The sequence below is a fragment of the Pelobates fuscus genome, chromosome 7, assembly GCF_036172605.1.
Source record: "Pelobates fuscus isolate aPelFus1 chromosome 7, aPelFus1.pri, whole genome shotgun sequence".
Taxonomy (NCBI): domain Eukaryota; kingdom Metazoa; phylum Chordata; class Amphibia; order Anura; family Pelobatidae; genus Pelobates; species Pelobates fuscus.
Genome location: NC_086323.1, coordinates 32,311,045 through 32,328,986, shown reverse-complemented (window position 1 = coordinate 32,328,986; position 17,942 = coordinate 32,311,045). Strand labels below are relative to the sequence as shown.

At 44.9% G+C, this 17,942-nt stretch overlaps 1 protein-coding gene across 1 annotated transcript in view; it reads right to left on the bottom strand.

The window, feature by feature from the left end:
* LOC134568573 (interleukin-12 receptor subunit beta-2-like) overlaps positions 1-12,990 on the bottom strand; it is a 69,334-nt gene extending 56,344 nt beyond the window's left edge. Inside the window, exons 1-2 of the mRNA XM_063427217.1 lie at positions 12,899-12,990; positions 3,423-3,704 (exon numbers count right to left, since the gene is read on the bottom strand). Coding sequence (XP_063283287.1) covers positions 3,423-3,704; positions 12,899-12,968 — 352 coding nt within the window. The 5' untranslated portion in view covers positions 12,969-12,990. The remainder of the gene's footprint in view (positions 1-3,422; positions 3,705-12,898) is intronic.
* Between the last annotated feature and the right edge of the window lie 4,952 nt (positions 12,991-17,942).

Here is a 17,942-nt window from a genome sequence, read left to right as displayed (position 1 = left end):
GACAAGGGGTTAAAATCCGTTTAGGCGATATGCCCCTTTCTGAGAGACAGGCACAGCTACTGCAGAACACCAAATGTCTGAACTGGATACAAAATAGCACTCCAAACTGGAACCTCACGAATAGCTGCTAGCAGATGAACAGGAAAAGCAGACATCAGCTTACACTCCTAGCAATCAATCTCCAACAGCATACAGTGAATCCCCCCAAGAACGAGACAAGGCTCCGTGTTGTGGGTCAAGCAGTGGTCTCGTTCTTGGGGGGATTCACTGTATGCTGTTGGAGATTGATTGCTAGGAGTATAAGCTGATGTCTGCTTTTCCTGTTCATCTGCTAGCAGCTATTCGTGAGGTTCCAGTTTGGAGTGCTATTTTGTATCCAGGTCAGACATTTGGTGTTCTGCAGTAGCTGTGCCTGTCTCTCAGAAAGGGTCATATCGCCTAAACGGATTTTAACCCCTTGTCTGCTGAAACGGTCCGTTACAATTGGTTGGCAGCGGTGGGATGGCGTCCTAGTGCGAGGTAAAGCAGCTCAGAGACACTGTTTGGATTTACAAATTGAGGGCAATGCTAGCAGTCGTGCAGCGCCCCTGGGAGCAGACAAGTATGGAAGGTTCTGGCTCTGGAGATGATTGGCTGGCCGAGGTGAGGCAGCGAGTGGCCGAGTATGGGGATGATATACCCATGGAGACATGCCGGGTGATCTGGAACCAAGTCATGGGCGAGCGAAACACAAGGCTGGGGCGAGAATTCCGGCTGGCGAAAGAGAGGAAGTATGCTCAGCAGCAGGAGCATTACAGCAGCCGAGTAGAGGTTGCATCCGAGGAGGTTAGCCGCCTTTCCCTGAGGCGGCGGGAGGAACCCGAAGTGGGGGTCCTCATAGACTGGTCCTGTGAGGAACCACAACAGGCAGGTAGAGATGGGTCCAAGGTCTCTCCACCAGGCCCACCGGGATGCTGGGCAGCCGGCCCAGATCCCCAGCAGCAGCCAGAGTTGCCAGGTGGGGAAGCAGGTGGCCCTTACTCACAAATGTTGAGGGGCCTCACGGATTGGTCCTGGGAAGACCTACAGATGGCAGGTGGAGATGGGACTGCGGTCTCTCTACCGGCCCTACAGGGATGCTGGGCAGTCGGCCCAGATCCCCAGCGGCAGTGTGCGTTACAGGGAGCTGAAGGTGCCATCCTTCCTCCCCAGCGGCAGTGTGTGGTACAGAAAGCTGAAGGTGTCATCCTTCCTCCCCAGTGGCAGTCTACAGTTCAGGGAGAGGAACTGGTTACCCCCTCTCCCCAGCAGAAGCATAACCCACAAAGGGGAGACACTAAGCCCCTCACCAGCGCAGATGGGACCGTGATCTCTGCGCCCAGGCTACAGGGAGTACGGATGGTCAGCCCGGCTCCCCAGCGGCTGGAAGTGTGTAAGGGAGAGGAGTTTGTTACCCCCTCTCCCCAGTGGCAGCCTGGCCCACCAAGGGGAGACAGTAAGCCCCTCTCCAGCGCAGATGGGACCGTGGTCTCTGCGCCCAAGCTACAGGGAGTACGGATGGTCAGCCCGGCTCCCCAGCGGCTGGAAGTGTGTAAGGGAGAGGAGTTTGTTACCCCCTCTCCCCAGCGGCAGCCTGGCCCACCAAGGGGAGACAGTAAACCCCACAACAGGGCAGATGGGACCGTAGTCTCTGCACCACTGGGGATATGGACAATCTGTCCTGGTCCCCAACAACAGGACAATGTATTGGTTGGGGAGGCAGTTTGTTTTCCCCTACAACCAGAGAGGGTGTCGCAGGGAGAGGAGCCTGTTACCCCCTCTCCCCAGCAGCAGCGTAACCCATCAAAGGGAGACACTAAGCCCCTCACCAGCGCAGATGGGACCGTGGTCTCTGCGCCCAATCTAAAGGGAGTACGGATGGTCAGTCCTGCTCCCCAGCGGCAGAATATTTTACCGGGTGGGGAGAGTCTCGTTTCCCCTCCCCAGTGGCAGCCTAGCCCACCAAGGGGAGACAGTAAGCCCCACAACAGTGCAGATGGGACAGTAGTCTCTGCACCTGCACCACTGGAGATATGGACAGTCTGTCCTGGCCCCCAACAACAGGACAATGTATTGGAAGAGAAGGTAGTTTGTTTTCCCCTACTACAAGAGAGGTCGTTACAGGGAGAGGGGCCTGTTACCCCTTCTCCCCAGCAACAGCTTTGTCCAACCAGGAGAGAGAGCTCCCTGGTTACCTTTCCACCAGACTATGGATTTCAAACTGGACACATGTGGCAGGAGAACACCGGGACAGCTACACCGGGTGAGAAAGACCGACTGACTATCAGAGCCCCAGACCGATTGAAGGTCTGGAGTCTGGATAGTCTCAATGGGAAAGGGGAGAAATGTGGCGGAACCCGCCTCGCCACTGGGCATTGGAGAGGCCTGGCTGCCCGCCTCCTACCTGCTGACTATGGCCCCTGGTAAAGTTGTACTTTTGAATGCAATATTTGGGCATATTGTATTTTATTGTGCGGCTACTGGCCCTTTAAGCACAGTGAATGGACTTTTATTGTACTGTGCTGGCCTTTTAAAAACAGTGTATGGACATACTGAAACTTTTTGGACACTTCCTCTTCCCCTCCCCGGATCCATTGTTCTCCAGCAGGGTGTTGTCCCAGGGACAAGGAAAAGCCATGCTTGCAAGTGAAAACAAAGGACTTCGACCTAACCGTTAAACCCCTGAACCTATTCAAGTGAATTTTGGATATGTTTGTCCCCAAGTTATACTGGTTAAAATAATATAAGTTTTATGTATGTACGATGTTAACTCACAAAGTTATAAAAATGTATAAAAAGTGTAACTTTTCAGCTTGGAGATAATTGAGTAGATACAGTAATTGACTCAATTATCTCCTAAGCAGAGGGGAGGAATATGCTGGGTGTGTTTCTATTGTCCCATTGTGTCTGATTGGCTGCTGTACTTGCATTGTATGTGTTGTAATGTGTTTATTGGTTGTTCTGCAAAACCCTGTGGGCAGTACTATGTTTTGTGGATTGTGAATAAAAGAGGCTGTATGTGCCAGTACAGGCAGTTCCTGTTTTACCCTCAAAGTTAAGTGTCGTCTCATTATTGGGGGAAGGATTTATTGCATGCTGTTCCAGTTGACTGCTAGGAGTGTAAGCCTATTCGTATGGTTCCTATTCAACGGTCTACAGCATTCAGAGGCTTGAGAGGATTCCTATACTTCTCAGATTGGGTGATTGTGGTGTCTGCCAGAGTGCTTGGAGTCCTCAGGAAGCGCTAGGAGCATCCTTTAACGGAGGTACCCAGTCGGGGTGCCAGGCGATCCGTTACACATCCCAAGTGCTGATATAAGGCACTGGTTGATTTACTAAGCAATTCCTGTGTATTATACTATTATTACTTTTATATAATAATATAAGGAGGGTGCAATACTTACATCCCACATAAACAGTTTCCCAGCATACTATCTGAGTTCGGCCCAAACATTTAAAGAAACAATTAATATCATATATCTTGGTGACTTCATACAAGTCATGACGAGCCATCGTCTCATTCATCCAGTGTGGTCTAATGGGATCATCATCATTTAATGTCATGGAAAATGTCTGCAAACTCCGACAGGGTATTTCTGTAGATACGCACATTATTGAAATATTTGATCCCACGGGAACGACTGTTGAGGGTCTAACGGTTACATATCCGGAGCATTGTCCAAAAGCTGCAAAATAAAGTAAATAAAATCATATATTTTTTTCTTAGCAGCAATATTATTACTAATTTATAGAAAAAACTAAAAACAGGATACAGACATTACAGCCGTACGCATTACACTGGCAATGCAGTATTGTTGGTGCAGTTATATATTGCATGTAAATTGCAAACTAAATTAAAATTGCAACAAATAATCAATAACATTTTGCTAAAGGTAACAAACAATAGTCTGCACTTTTCCAGAACCTTGCGACCGCGACAAAACCGTACCCTAATCACCACGATCAAACATAGAGACGGAACGATAAAAAACTCCCCGGCAGACATAGCCCAAGTCGTCACTGAATATTATGCGCAGCTCTACAACCACACACCGAGAAATCAAACATCGCAGGACGAGGCCATGACACACATGCAGAACTTCTTAAAAGACCTAGACCTACCAAAACTCCCAACTGCAACGGCACAGCTACTCAATGAGGCGATAACTAGGGAGGAAGTAGACAGGGCTATAGCGGGCCTGAAGGGCAACAGGGCACCGGGACCGGATGGCTTTGACGGATCATACTACAAGACCTTTCGAGAGGAACTTTCTCCGCGTTTGGAACGCCTATTCAACGACCTCATGGATGGAGGTAGTACAGAAAGCAGCATGTCCTTAGCCAACATAATACTCCTCCAGAAACCAGGCAGAGACCCCTTACTCTCCGATAACTACAGACCAATCTCACTGATCAATCATGACGTCAAGATACTAGCGAAAATACTGGCAGAATGTCTGAACCCCGCACTGAAAACACTGATCCACCCGGACCAGGTGGGATTTGTGCCAGACAGACAACTCTTTGAGAACACCCGGAGGAATATCGACCTCAACTGGCGTCAAAAGACCTCTAACACACCGACGCTACTAGTATCATTAGAAGCCAAGAAGGCCATACCTATTCAGTGTCCGGACACATCTGAACTTCCCAGAACGATACGTAACATCAATCAAAGCCATGTACGATCACGCCTCCGCACAAGTCATGATAGCCGGATCTGGGCCTCAACCCTTTAAACTGGGGAACAGAACTAGACAGGGCTGCCCCCTCTCCCCCCTCCTCTTCGTGCTATCACTCGAGCCGCTAATGCAGGCCATGCGACAACATCCGCACATCACGGGGATAAAAGTGGCAGGGCAGGAGTTCCTCGCTTCCGCTTAGGCGGCTGACGTACTGCTGACCCTCACGAGGCCCACAGAATCCATGGCAGCTCTTAAAGGCTTACTAACGCAATTCGGTACCTTCTCCGGATACAAGGCGAACCTAGAAAAATCAAGTGCTCTCCCGATTGGCATGACGGCATAGGATATAGCAACTCTGCAGGAAACCCACAACATCCCCGTGGTAAGAGACCACTTAAAATACCTAGGGGTACGCTTACCAGGTGACCCGAACAAAATAAACCACCTGAACTATGCCCCACTGATCTGGACACTAATGCAAGACATGGAAAAATGGCAAGACAAACCTATATCCTGTATTGGGCGCATTCACGCAGTGAAAATGAATATATTACCAAGGATTCTGTTCCTCTTCCAGGCGCTACCCGTAAAATTGCTGAAACCCGACTTAGCTCACCTACAAAAAGCAATAGGCGACTTTATATGGCAAAACCGCCGACACAGAATTTCTAGGAACATATTATATAGACAGAAGCAAAGGGGGGTGGGGTTGGGCCTGCTGCACCTCTTCTCATACCACTTAGCGGCGCAACTGGCACAGGTCGCGATGTGGCATGCGCCTCTAGAGGTGAGAAGATGGGTAGACCTGGAATCTCTCATGACAGGGGCTGACCTGCCACAGTATCACATATGGGTACGCAGAGAAGATAGGCCAATCCTGAGAACGACATACCCCCGGCCATCCTAAACTCCCTGAGCCTCTGGGACGCATACGCTCACAGGTATAACCTGACATCAAAGCTGTCCCCACTGATCCCTCTCCTGAGAAATAGGGCATTCCCACCATGTATAGCAGCCAGGGAATTTGCAAACTTGGAAACAGCGGGGCTACAGAGAATTTGTCATATGTATGAGCATAAGAAACTAGTCCCCTTCGACCAACTCCAACAGATAACACACGTCACCCCCACTTTTTCAGATATATGCAGATAAGAGACTATGTCCAGCAGACAGACGTGTGACAAGCTGCGACAGGTCCCCTGACATTTTTTGAAAGAATGTGTCTATACGAATCCACTCGGAAGGGCTTAATAACCATGATGTACACACACATATGCTCAGAAACAAAGGAGTGGGGAGCACTGACATACACAGAGGCATGGGAAAGAGACCTGGGCGAGGTACTAGAGGGAGAAGAATGGAGGGACATCTGGGAGGCAAATCATACTGTATCCATATGCGTAACACTACAGGAGCAATCCTACAAAGCGATGTTTAGGTGGTACTCCACACCGGTCACACTACATCGCATGAGACAAACACCCACAGATGACTGTTGGAGAGGTTGCGGACATAGGGGAACATACCTCCACATGTGGTGGGAATGTCCCAAAGCCCAAGCATTCTGGACAAAAATACACCAAGTGGTAAACGGAATCTTCCACAGGGCACCCAACCTGAACCCATGGACGTACCTCCTGAACAGACCCATAGACAACTGGACTAGAGGGGAAAAAAAAGTAATCCATAAAATCACACTAGCAGCAAGGAGAACATTGGCACAATCATGGTTGCAGGCAGACATACCCTCCATTCAGAGAGTGATAGGTAACATAAAAGAGGTACACCCTAATGGATAGACTAATGGCCAGATTGAGAGGGACCACACCTAAATTTGATAAACTGTGGGAGCCCTGGCACAACTACGCTCTATTTACTCCCCCATGAGAAAAATGAGAACAATGAAAAAACAAAACAAAATGAGAACAATGAGCACACTGAACAACAACAGGCTGCACTGAACCGTCGCATATACCCCCCCCCCCCCCCCTCCTCCATCCCATCCTTTCTCTCTTTCTACGCGTACATCTTTCTTCTCCCTCTAAGGCCCTCCACCCCTAGATCACAGGGACGGGGGGACATGAGGATACTACCCATACACTCCAGAAGCCTAGAAGGACCCTGGCTGACCCAAAGAACTACACCAAGAGAGGGTCCTGTCCAGGCCACAGTGACGTGCCTAAATGGCAATAGGGCCCAGGACGACGGATACACCCAAAATAGGCACGACACACACAGTACGCACATATGGGTAAGATACAAAGATCACACAGACTATATACAATACGCAAACTATGTTACGATGTTAAGACAGGCACACAGACACAAAGTTACGGTTAAAATAATGTATGAAATGGAATGTTAAACCTGTCTGTTCTGTTACGTTTAACCTTGTTGAATTTAAGAAGAAAAAAAAAAAGGAACACGGAAAAAACTCCTTGACGGACAGGGACAACGATGGCACCAATGTTTGAAAGGACATGTCACAGAACACGCATGTCTTCTGGTAACGATGTACATACACTTGATATACCATGTGGCTTCTGCATAAGCCCGCACGCTAATATTGAGTCATTTTGTCCGCCAAGATGAAAAAATAAAGAATTTCCAAAAAAAATAAAATAGTCTGCACTTTTCATACCTTGTCATGTAACGCTAGAGAGCTAAAGGCTGACAGAAGCATATGTACTAGCCCTAAACCCATTGATTTATATAAGCAGGACGTACCCTCAGGCCACTAATGACTCATTGATTGATGAATCAAATTAAATAAGCCAAATATTTTGGAGAATTGGAGAATAGCCAAAATAGCCAAACAGGAATAAAAGCAAAGTTATAGATGACATCCTATTTGTTGCGCAAATCCCTGTTTAGTAAAAAGACTCTTGAAAAATGATCTCAGGGAAAACAAATTGTGGACATTTTGAGCAGCTGGGGAGGAGTGCTAGCTTTGCAGGCAAGTTACATAGACCCTAGATGACTAAATTACTATTTCATTTTTCCCTAGTTTTTTTGTCCGGATGGGGACAAATGCTGGCTCCAGTTGTTCAGTTACAATCCAAATGTGACTGGCTACTATAGATTGCAGTTTGCACTAGTACCGTCCGAAAACCGAAAAGCTGGTCATAATTATGAAAGGAGCACCCTTCAACATTATACCCATAACTCTGATCTGTGCCCCTTTCATAATAATGCCCAGCACTTCAGCTCCCGTTGGTAGTAGGGTTAGTACCGACTGTGCACTACAGTAGTCTGCAAAACGCCTTTCGCCTCTCTGCAATGTAGTCTGCTCTGTATACAGCACAGTGTAATCTGTAGTGTATGCGGAGGATCCCTGTAAAATAGGATAGGCGTGATTACAAATGACAGACTGATTGACAGTCATTTCTTTCTTTGATTGGCATTATGGATACCACCAATGGATGCTACCAATCCCACAGTGCAGTGAACACGCTTTTACGCAACAAACCTTGGCCTTCCCAAACCTCTCCTGTATTTTTGCCTAGGGAGTACCTCTTGACAAAAGCCGTAATCAACTGTCCACCTCAGTAAAGTGAACCCACACTTCGTACAGCTCTGTGTCTGCAGTTATTTATGTGTCCCACTCTTACTGGGCTCTTATTTCTACTCAGAGAGAATGTAGGTAATAATGATGACGTTGGCTCTGTACATTGCTTCTCTTAGCACAGGAGTAACAGTTCTCGTAGAGAATCAATGCTTTGCCCTGACTGGATCTCCACCACATTCCAAAATAGAATCTAGTTAAGATTTCAAAAGGAGGGGGGCGGAGCCTAACTAGCGAGCAGACAGGACGTGCCCTGCATGAGCTCCTGCTACTTGGACCCAAAATCAGCAGATTTCTCGGGCAACAGAGCTACAACTCTCCCAAGACCCAGCTGACTGAACGGGGGATGCCTGCATGAACACAGCGATACCACACATGAAGCCCGGAATGTCCGCAAACCGCAGCAACGAGTTGAGGCCTGGTGCAGGAGGCGAGGGGGAAAGACGGCCGCTTTCCCGCCTAACGCTGACAACCTCATGGGGGCACAAAACACCTCCCCTCCCCCCTTTGGACCGGTGGGGGATATCCCGGTCCCCGCCAGGCAAAGTTCTTCATACCCCACACCTCACGACGGGGCCAGCGAATCTCACAAGAAACGTGGGCGCAGGAGCTTCCAAGATGCCGGACGCACTGGACCCTGCTCAAGGCAGCAACAGCCCGCCCTAGCAGACATGAACACCGCCGTCAAGGACACCATTGGCGATATTTTGGACCACTTCTGGGCAAGGCTGCTAGAGCACCTACAACCAGCAACAACTATCTCAGCCCCACCTGCACGGGACAAAGCCCGTGGTGAGAGGAGGCAGGAGAATTCTCTTCAGGGCACAATACTGACCCGATCTCGGGATTCAAGCACTACTGGCCCTCCCGGGCAGAGAGCAACAGGGGGAACACCCCACAGGTGCCGACCACACTGACGGAGGGCAGTCAAACGAAAGCCACAATGACTCAAGATTAAGACCCGCCGCACTATCCCAAGAGGGACGACCCTGGGCCACAAAGGAACCCGGGCTCGTGGTAAATGGGCACCAGCTCTCCTACAGTTCCGGGGCAGAAGAATAGACCTGCATCCACGACTCCGCGGGATCTCCCCAGGGAGCGTCAGAGCTCATGGCTCGTTTCAGCTACGCATCGACAAGCACGGGAGACGGTGGTGTCGTTTGCCTCCCACACACGGCGCCACGAAGCACAGCATGCTATACGCTGGCCCACTGAGTAGACCGACAACGGGTATCGGCTGAAGCCCGGACTACAGGTAGTCTGCCCATGCTGGACTGAAACCCTATAACTAGAAGGGGCACCAACTTGGGAGTTTACAGAGGAAGAGGTTCTATTTCAACTGTCAAAAGTAAAGACAAATAAGTCAATGGGACCTGATGGAATACACCCAAAGCTATTAATAGAGCTTAGTGGTGTACTAGCAAAACCATTAACAGATTTATTTAACCAATCATTGTTAACAGGAGTAGTCCCAGAAGATTGGAAGTTAGCGAATGTTGTGCCCATTCACAAGAAAGGTAATAGGGAGGAGTCGGGCAACTATAGGCCAGTAAGCCTTACTTCAGTAGTGGGGAAAGCGATGGAAACCATGTTAAAGGATAGGATTGTTGAACATCTAAAAACACATGGGTTTCAAGATCAGAGACAACATGGGTTTACTTCAGGGAGATCATGCCAAACTAATCTTATTGATTTTTCTGATTGGGTAACTAAAATTATAGATCAGGGTGGTGCAGTAGACATTGCTTACCTAGATTTCAGTAAGGCTTTTGACACTGTTGCACATAGAAGGCTTATCAATAAACTGCAATCTTTGAGTTTGGATTCCAATATTGTTGAATGGGTAAGGCAGTGGCTGAGTGACAGGCAACAGAGGGTTGTAGTCAATGGAGTATATTCGAAGCTTGGGCTTGTCACCAGTGGGGTACCTCAGGGATCTGTACTTGGACCCATTCTCTTTAATATTTTTATTAGTGATATTGCAGAAGGTCTTGATGGTAAGGTGTGTCTTTTTGCGGATGATACTAAGATATGTAACAGGGTTGATGTTCCAGGAGGGATAAGCCAAATGGCAAATGATTTAGGTAAACTAGAAAAATGGTCAGAGTTGTGGCAACTGACATTTAATGTGGATAAGTGCAAGATAATGCATCTTGGACGTAAAAACCCAAGGGCAGAGTACAGAATATTTGATAGAGTCCTAACCTCAACATCTGAGGAAAGGGATTTAGGGGTGATTATTTCTGAGGACTTAAAGGTAGGCAGACAATGTAATAGAGCAGCAGGAAATGCTAGCAGAATGCTTGGTTGTATAGGGAGAGGTATAAGCAGTAGAAAGAGGGAAGTGCTCATGCCATTGTACAGAACACTGGTAAGACCTCACTTGGAGTACTGTACACAGTACTGGAGACCATATCTTCAGAAGGATATTGATACCTTAGAGAGAGTTCAAAGAAGGGCTGCTAAACTGGTCCATGGATTGCAGGATAAAACTTACCAGGAAAGGTTAAAGGATCTTAACATGTATAGCTTGGTGGAAAGACGAGACAGGGGGGATATGATAGAAACATTTAAATACATAAAGGGAATAAACACAGTAAAGGAGGAGACTATATTTAAAAGAAGAAAAACTACCACAACAAGAGGACATAGTCTTAAATTAGAGGGACAAAGGTTTAAAAATAATATCAGGAAGTATTACTTTACTGAGAGGGTAGTGGATGCATGGAATAGCCTTCCAACTGAAGTGGTAGAGGTTAACACAGTGAAGGAGTTTAAGCATGCGTGGGATAGGCATAAGGCTATCCTAACTATAAGATAATGCCAGGGACTAATGAAAGTATTTAGAAAACTGGATGGGCCGAATGGTTCTTATCTGCCGTCACATTCTATGTTTCTATGTTTCTATAAGTTCTTTACACTCTAGCTAAGCTACTTTGACCTAATCTGTGCCATGGGACCATCACCCCCTTTTATTTTACACTTTAAGTAGCGCTGAACTACGTCTTACCTGTGACAAATCGTTATGTAGCATAGTCAGATATTCTATAAGCCTGCTATAAAAGCCTGACTTAAAAAAAAAAAAAAAGCCTGATTTAAAAAACCTGATTTAAAAAAGCCTGATTTAAAAATGCCTGATTTAAAAAACCTGATTTTAAAAAGCCTGATTTAAAAATGCCTGATTTAAAAAAGCCTGATTTTAAAAAAGCCTGATTTAAAAAAAGCCTGATTTAAAAAAAAAAGCCTGATTTAAAAAAAGCCTGATTTAAAAAAAGCCTGATTTAAAAAAAAAGCCTGATTTAAAAAAAGCCTGATTTAAAAAAAGCCTGATTTAAAAAACGCCTGATTTAAAAAACGCCTGATTTAAAAGCCTGTTTTCTATGCCTGATTTATAAGCCTGTTTTATATGCCTGTCTTCTAAGCCTGTTTTATATGCCTGTCTTCTAAGCCTGTTTTATACGCCTGTTATTCATGCATATTTCGTCTTTACAAATAACAAAAAAAAAAAGTGCATTGTCTATTACCCCCTACTGTAACTAATGTCTTGAAACCTGCAAATGGAATGCCATTGGGGTACCATATGTATGCCTGTGACTACTATACGCACTACAAAAATAAAGAATTAAAAAAAAAAAAAAAAAAGATGTCAAAAGGACGTGACAGACTAGCAGCCAAAGAGCTGCTAGTCTGAATAATTGAAGACAGAAAAAAACAGTTGTTTATATTTTGTTTTTTGACCATGAACATATCAAAAGGAAATACAGGGATATAGAAAGGACAAAGTACTATAAAAACAAACAAGCAAGAAAACTATAGGCAAAGGTCCTTTAGTCATTCAGTCCTACATTTAAAATTTGGTTTCCAGCTCATCACAAGTCACAGTTTAGCAAATAAACATCTACATTTATAACGTTATGGACCCAGTTTGTTTTTCCCGGTAGTAATTATTTTATATTTATTAATAGACATACCATACATCTTTTCGTAGATATGCAACTATATCTTTACCTGCTTAGGCAGTTCAGTTTTGGATGTATAAAAAAGACCTTAGGATATAATCCTATCTCTACATTTTGGATTAATCACTAAACCCATGTGTGTAAGTTGTGATATTATTATTAATAACAAAAATTTAATTTAATAGTTCTATGTGGGAGACAATTATGAAATAAGCTATACACTGACCACAGAAGAAATGTCCGTTTAGGGTAAAGTCATAATATGTATAAGCCTTTGTAACGTGGTAAATCAAATTAAAGGCAAAGTCCAAACATTGGGCACCTTCTCCTCTTGCCCTGTGCTCTCGATACCCATAGCTGATGGCAGACAACTTTCCATTACAGGAATAGGTGTGCTACAGTAACTTTCTTCCCCCAAACTCAAAAAAATAGTTATGCTACTGCAAATATATTACATTTACCAGTATGGTTTTTTAAATGCTAACAACAGCACGACATTTTAACAGTGTCATATATGGTTTACATTGTTTTTATTGAGTGTTTTCCAAATATATTTAACATGTTCGGTACCTAAACAAGTAAATATACTAGCATAACTGAAGCCTCCACACAAAGACGGAGAAAGAAATGTTTATAACGTATATACTGTATTTAATCCTGAAACACATTACCTGCGCAGGGTTCTATAATAAATGTGTAGACGAGATATGCCAATTCCCATCGGAGAGAACAGATCCTCATATTGGTATTCTTTGTCAATGGCAGAGATGCTGTGAGTTAAATGGAAGACAGTGTGAGGGTCAATATTTTAATTGATAGAGCTGTGATTTAAAAGAAAATGCTCTATATTAACTAAAAAACATACAATTCTGTCAATGTTTTGTATCTCATTTTCTTGGGACCTTTATTTTTCACGTAACAGGTAATAATATCAAATAATGAAATTCACTCTTGTTAAACCCCCTTAAACAAAATGTTTTTATTCTTTGAGTACTGTTTGATCTGATGTGCTCATTCGTGTCTCTTTATAATTGTACCAAAGAAGTGGCTTGAATTGAATGTCATGGCAAGTTGTAACATCTACCGATACAGTCAGTATATTATTTATCACTGTGATAAATCATATATTAATTGCTTATTAATTTACACTCATCTGCTCTACGACGATAATGACGTTACCATGATCGACTTACGTAGTTATTACATACCTACCCTCTGTCCCTGCCTGTGATCCCACCTCCTTACTAAACTATTCTTGGCACATCAGCTTCCGAACGGAGGGCCATCAGTCACTCCGTTCTTACATGTTTATAGTAAACATGAATGTGCTTAGTTTTAAAGTGCGTGCAATGTAGTTGCTGTGATTGAGGAAAGGAGAACTGCCTGTAGAAGTATCACTAAATTCTCAGAATTGACTTTTATGCCAGGAATCTTTTCACATATGGGTAACCCTTGTTTACACAGATGTATTTACTATTTTTCCAGCAATGGAGGATCTATTCGGGGCCAATACAAACCATTGTGTGGAAATCTATTCACAAACCAGACTTCACATAGGACACAAGGCCATGCATTTAGACTGGAAGAAAGAAGATTTTGTCTAAGGCAAAGGAAAGGTTTTTTTTACTGTAAGAACAATCAGGATGTGGAATTCTCTGCCTGAAGAAGTGGTTTAATCAGAGTCCATACAGATGTTCAAACAGCTACTAGATGCATACTTGCAAAAACAGAATATTTAAGGATATAATCTTTCAATGTAGGGTAATAACTGCTTGATCCAAGGATAAATCTGACTGCCATTCTGGGGTCAAGATGGAATTTTTTCCTAGCTTGTTGCAAAATTGTGCTTTAAGCTGGGTTGTTTGCCTTCTTTTGGATCAACAGCAAAAAACAAATGTGAGGAAGGCTGAACTTGATGGACGCAAGTCTCTTTTCAGCTACGTAACTATGTAACTATGCAACTATCTATATCCACTATAATCACTGTCCTGGGTTTTCTAAGTTCTAGATCAGAACAGTTGGCTAAAGATGTAGTGTAACGGTTGGAGGTATGACAGTAACATGAGACTGCTGTATCCATTTGGAGATATGTTGTTATTTTTTCTCTCTTTTTATTTTTTCTTATCCTTTCTTTATGAATTGCCATTGCTCTAACAATGTTCAATAAACATACATTTTAGTTCACCAGATCTTCTAGCAACCAGTTCTGAATATCAGCATCTACATTTCCAACAGTCTCTTAGACGTTCTGGGTCCAGACTTGAGGCGAGTCATTAGTTGCAGACGATACCCATATTGACAAAACTAAATTATGTTAGTGATTGTTAGATCAAAGTGAACATTCTATCCATGGAACCAACTACCCCCAAATTGGCTCCCAACATAGGACAGAGAAACTTTAAAGTTATCTGTAAAATTTCTCAGTCATCTGCTACAGAATATGTGGCTATTTTTTTGTCTAAATAATAAACTATATGGCTAGCTTGGCCAAAGACCATTATGCAGTTGTCACCTACAGTGATGGCTGTAAACAAAAGAGCTAGCATGAAATGTTGTATCCTCCAGTGTATCTTTAGTGATGTTTTTGGCATGTTTGCTGTTCTGGGTCCAGCTAAGATAGGAACCCAAACCTAAAGTCCATTACTGGGATATCTCCAATAAACGGACCCAAAAAGCAACGTCTGGAGTTGTTTATGACACTATTTAGTGAATAATGGTGACAGGCATTTTGGGTGAGTGTTTTTATAGACTCAGCGGAATTTCAAATGTATAAAAAGAAAAAGGGAGTACAGCCCTACAACGCGATGGGTAGGTCTTTCTGGTAGGTTTAAAATTCCATATTTATTATTGTAAGATTCAAAGCAATAACTGAATATATTTACCATACCAAGACAACACATGGATGGTCAGCAAGCCCAAGGCCGCATCATAGATCTTCAATCACATGCTCTCAGGGTAAGTAAACAAAATTATATGTTGAAGTAAGGGCAATTTCTTTGGAGGGTGTAGGTTGGATTGATTCTCTTAACTTGTGTTTGAAATAGAATATTTTGATTATATTGGAGGTTAAATTAAGGGAATTTAGGGGCGTGGCTAACCGCCGAGCAAGATGGACGTCTGAATCTCTGCTCCGGCACGAGGGCTCCACTGAATTGCGATAATCAATGAGCTGAAACCTATATATTGCATAAAACCTGATGGCTTCATCTAAAGCGAGGAAAGCTGCACTCAAAGCAGAAAAATTGAACTTTTTCGGCCAAAAAAACTCCTCTACAGCAGAGACTATGCGGACGGCGGAACATGAGGGCGCGGAGGATACCACCCCAAGCCCGACGCCAACAAGGCAGGAGTTTCCTAAACCTATGGACTATTTAACTCAAAGCACTTTCGAGCAGGCAATGGAAACAATGGCAGCAAGACTGATCTCCACATGGCAGACAACGGCTGACCAGATAAAGAAGGAGGTGAGGGACCTAACAACTAGAACCTCTGCAGTTGAAAATCAATGCCAAGAACTAGCCTCCACGCAATCCGCAGTTTCAAAGCACCTACAGGCGTTAAGCTGCAAAGTGGAGATCATGGAAATACGCATGGCGGACCACGAGGATAGAGCTCGAAGAAACAATCTACGACTCCGAGGAGTACCGGAATCAATCCTCCAAGACGACCTGCAAGCGCACGCACGAGGTCTCATGAAGGCCTATGCCCCGGACATACCTGCGGACATGCTCCTGATAGACAGGATCCACAGGGTGGCGAAGCCTAAAAACCTACCTGACTCAATTCCACGCGACGTCCTCCTCAGAGCTCACTATTTCCACATTAAGGAGCTGGTCCTCCGCTCATACCGCAGTAGGGATGCCCCGCACGAAGACTTTCCATCGGTGCGCCTCATGGCGGATATCTCATCGGCTACCCTATCACCACTACACTCCGCAACAAAGGCATACGTTACAGGTGGGGCTTCCCCACGAAGCTGATTCTATCCAGACAAGGGAAAACGTTTGTTATATCATCCCCAGAGGAAGGTCAGCAATGCCTGGAAAAATGGGGCCTACTGAGGGAGCCCCCTGAAGATGCTTCCTCCACCGACCGCAGTTTACACCGACCAACGAACATGAACTGACATACCTCTCTGGAAGCGCTGAAGGCGCTTACCGCAAGTATCATTGACTAAACAAATGTGTTCTCTGCAAATAGATTGCTACTTAAATGTATATGCATACTGTTTATATGCCACGTGTATAGCATGTCCTCCTTACTAATATATATTTACCGCCTCCCCAGCGCCCCTGCGAGCACCTAAACCCGTCCGACCCTCCTAGGTTGGGACTGTTGCCGCAGGGGGGCTGACTAGACGACACACCTGCGATAGATCGAGCCGCCCGCTCTAAACCATTCCCTAGGCCCGAGGTAATTGTTGCTTAATAACGATAACGAGAGCCAGGAGCTCAGTAAAGTGATCCCAAATGGGGGCTGCCCATGCACTGCTAAGGGCACGTACCCCGTCTTAAGTTGCAAAGCTAAACCCTTGGGCGTGAGAAGATCAATGTCCCATAAGTCCACTGTAATCTATGATAACCAGAGATGTCGCGGGCCAGCAGGCTTACACTAAGGCTTGGGAGGTCAGGATACCCGAAAGAATAGGACATACAAGATTTAACTTAATCTATAATGTTGAAGAACATTCTGTTGCTCACTTACCTCTTTGCAAAAGTTGTTTACTGTTATATTCTAATGTTGTTATGTTATACTATTAGGTTCATCTTACCACTTTAAGACATATGGTTTCAGCTCCGCATCAAAACACAAATTGGAGCCCGCTAGCCACGTACTTGGAAGCTCTAGCTCCTCAACCCCACGGCGCGACTAGCGCGCCAGACCATACGGTCCCTGTACATAGCACCCGTGTTACTATAACACCCCAACCCCACTCACACTACCACCACTACTCCCCCGACACCACAGTCACACGAAAGAGCCAGTCAACACTGCTGAACTCACAAACAAACCCCTCACACGCCACAACAAGTACCACCGAACATGATAATCTATTCACATAACACCAAAGGCCTTAACACGCCACATAAACGACGCATGCTACTAGATGATATAAAAAGAATCAAAGCAGACGTGGTCTGCGTCCAAGAAACGCACTTCGTAACCAATAGGGTCCCTAACTTCGCCCGCAGAGAATACCCTACGCAATACCATGCAACTCACACCACCAAATCCAGAGGAGTTTCTATACTACTCCACAACTCCCTAACGGTAGAAACCCTACGAGTCAAAAAGGACACTCAAGGAAGATACATTATCTTACACTGTAGAATCAATGACCACCCATACATCCTAGCATGCTTGTATAGCCCCAACGACCACCAACGCAACTTTCTCCATAAGGTCCTTAATAAACTACCAAACAACACAAACGATCCCAAAATCCTGTGTGGGGACTATAATCATACGATGGATACCCGTATGGACTCAACCACCCCAAGCACCTCAGACAAACACCTTAAATTAGGCCCGAACAATAAGGCATATGCAAAACTCATCCACGAAAATAGCTTGTATGACGTCTGGAGAACGAAACACCCCTCGGACAGAAACTACACATTCTTCTCACAAGTACACAAAACATACTCAAGAATAGATCATATACTAACCTCTGGTAACATGCTTCCCCGTATAGAAGACTGCTCTATAGGCAAC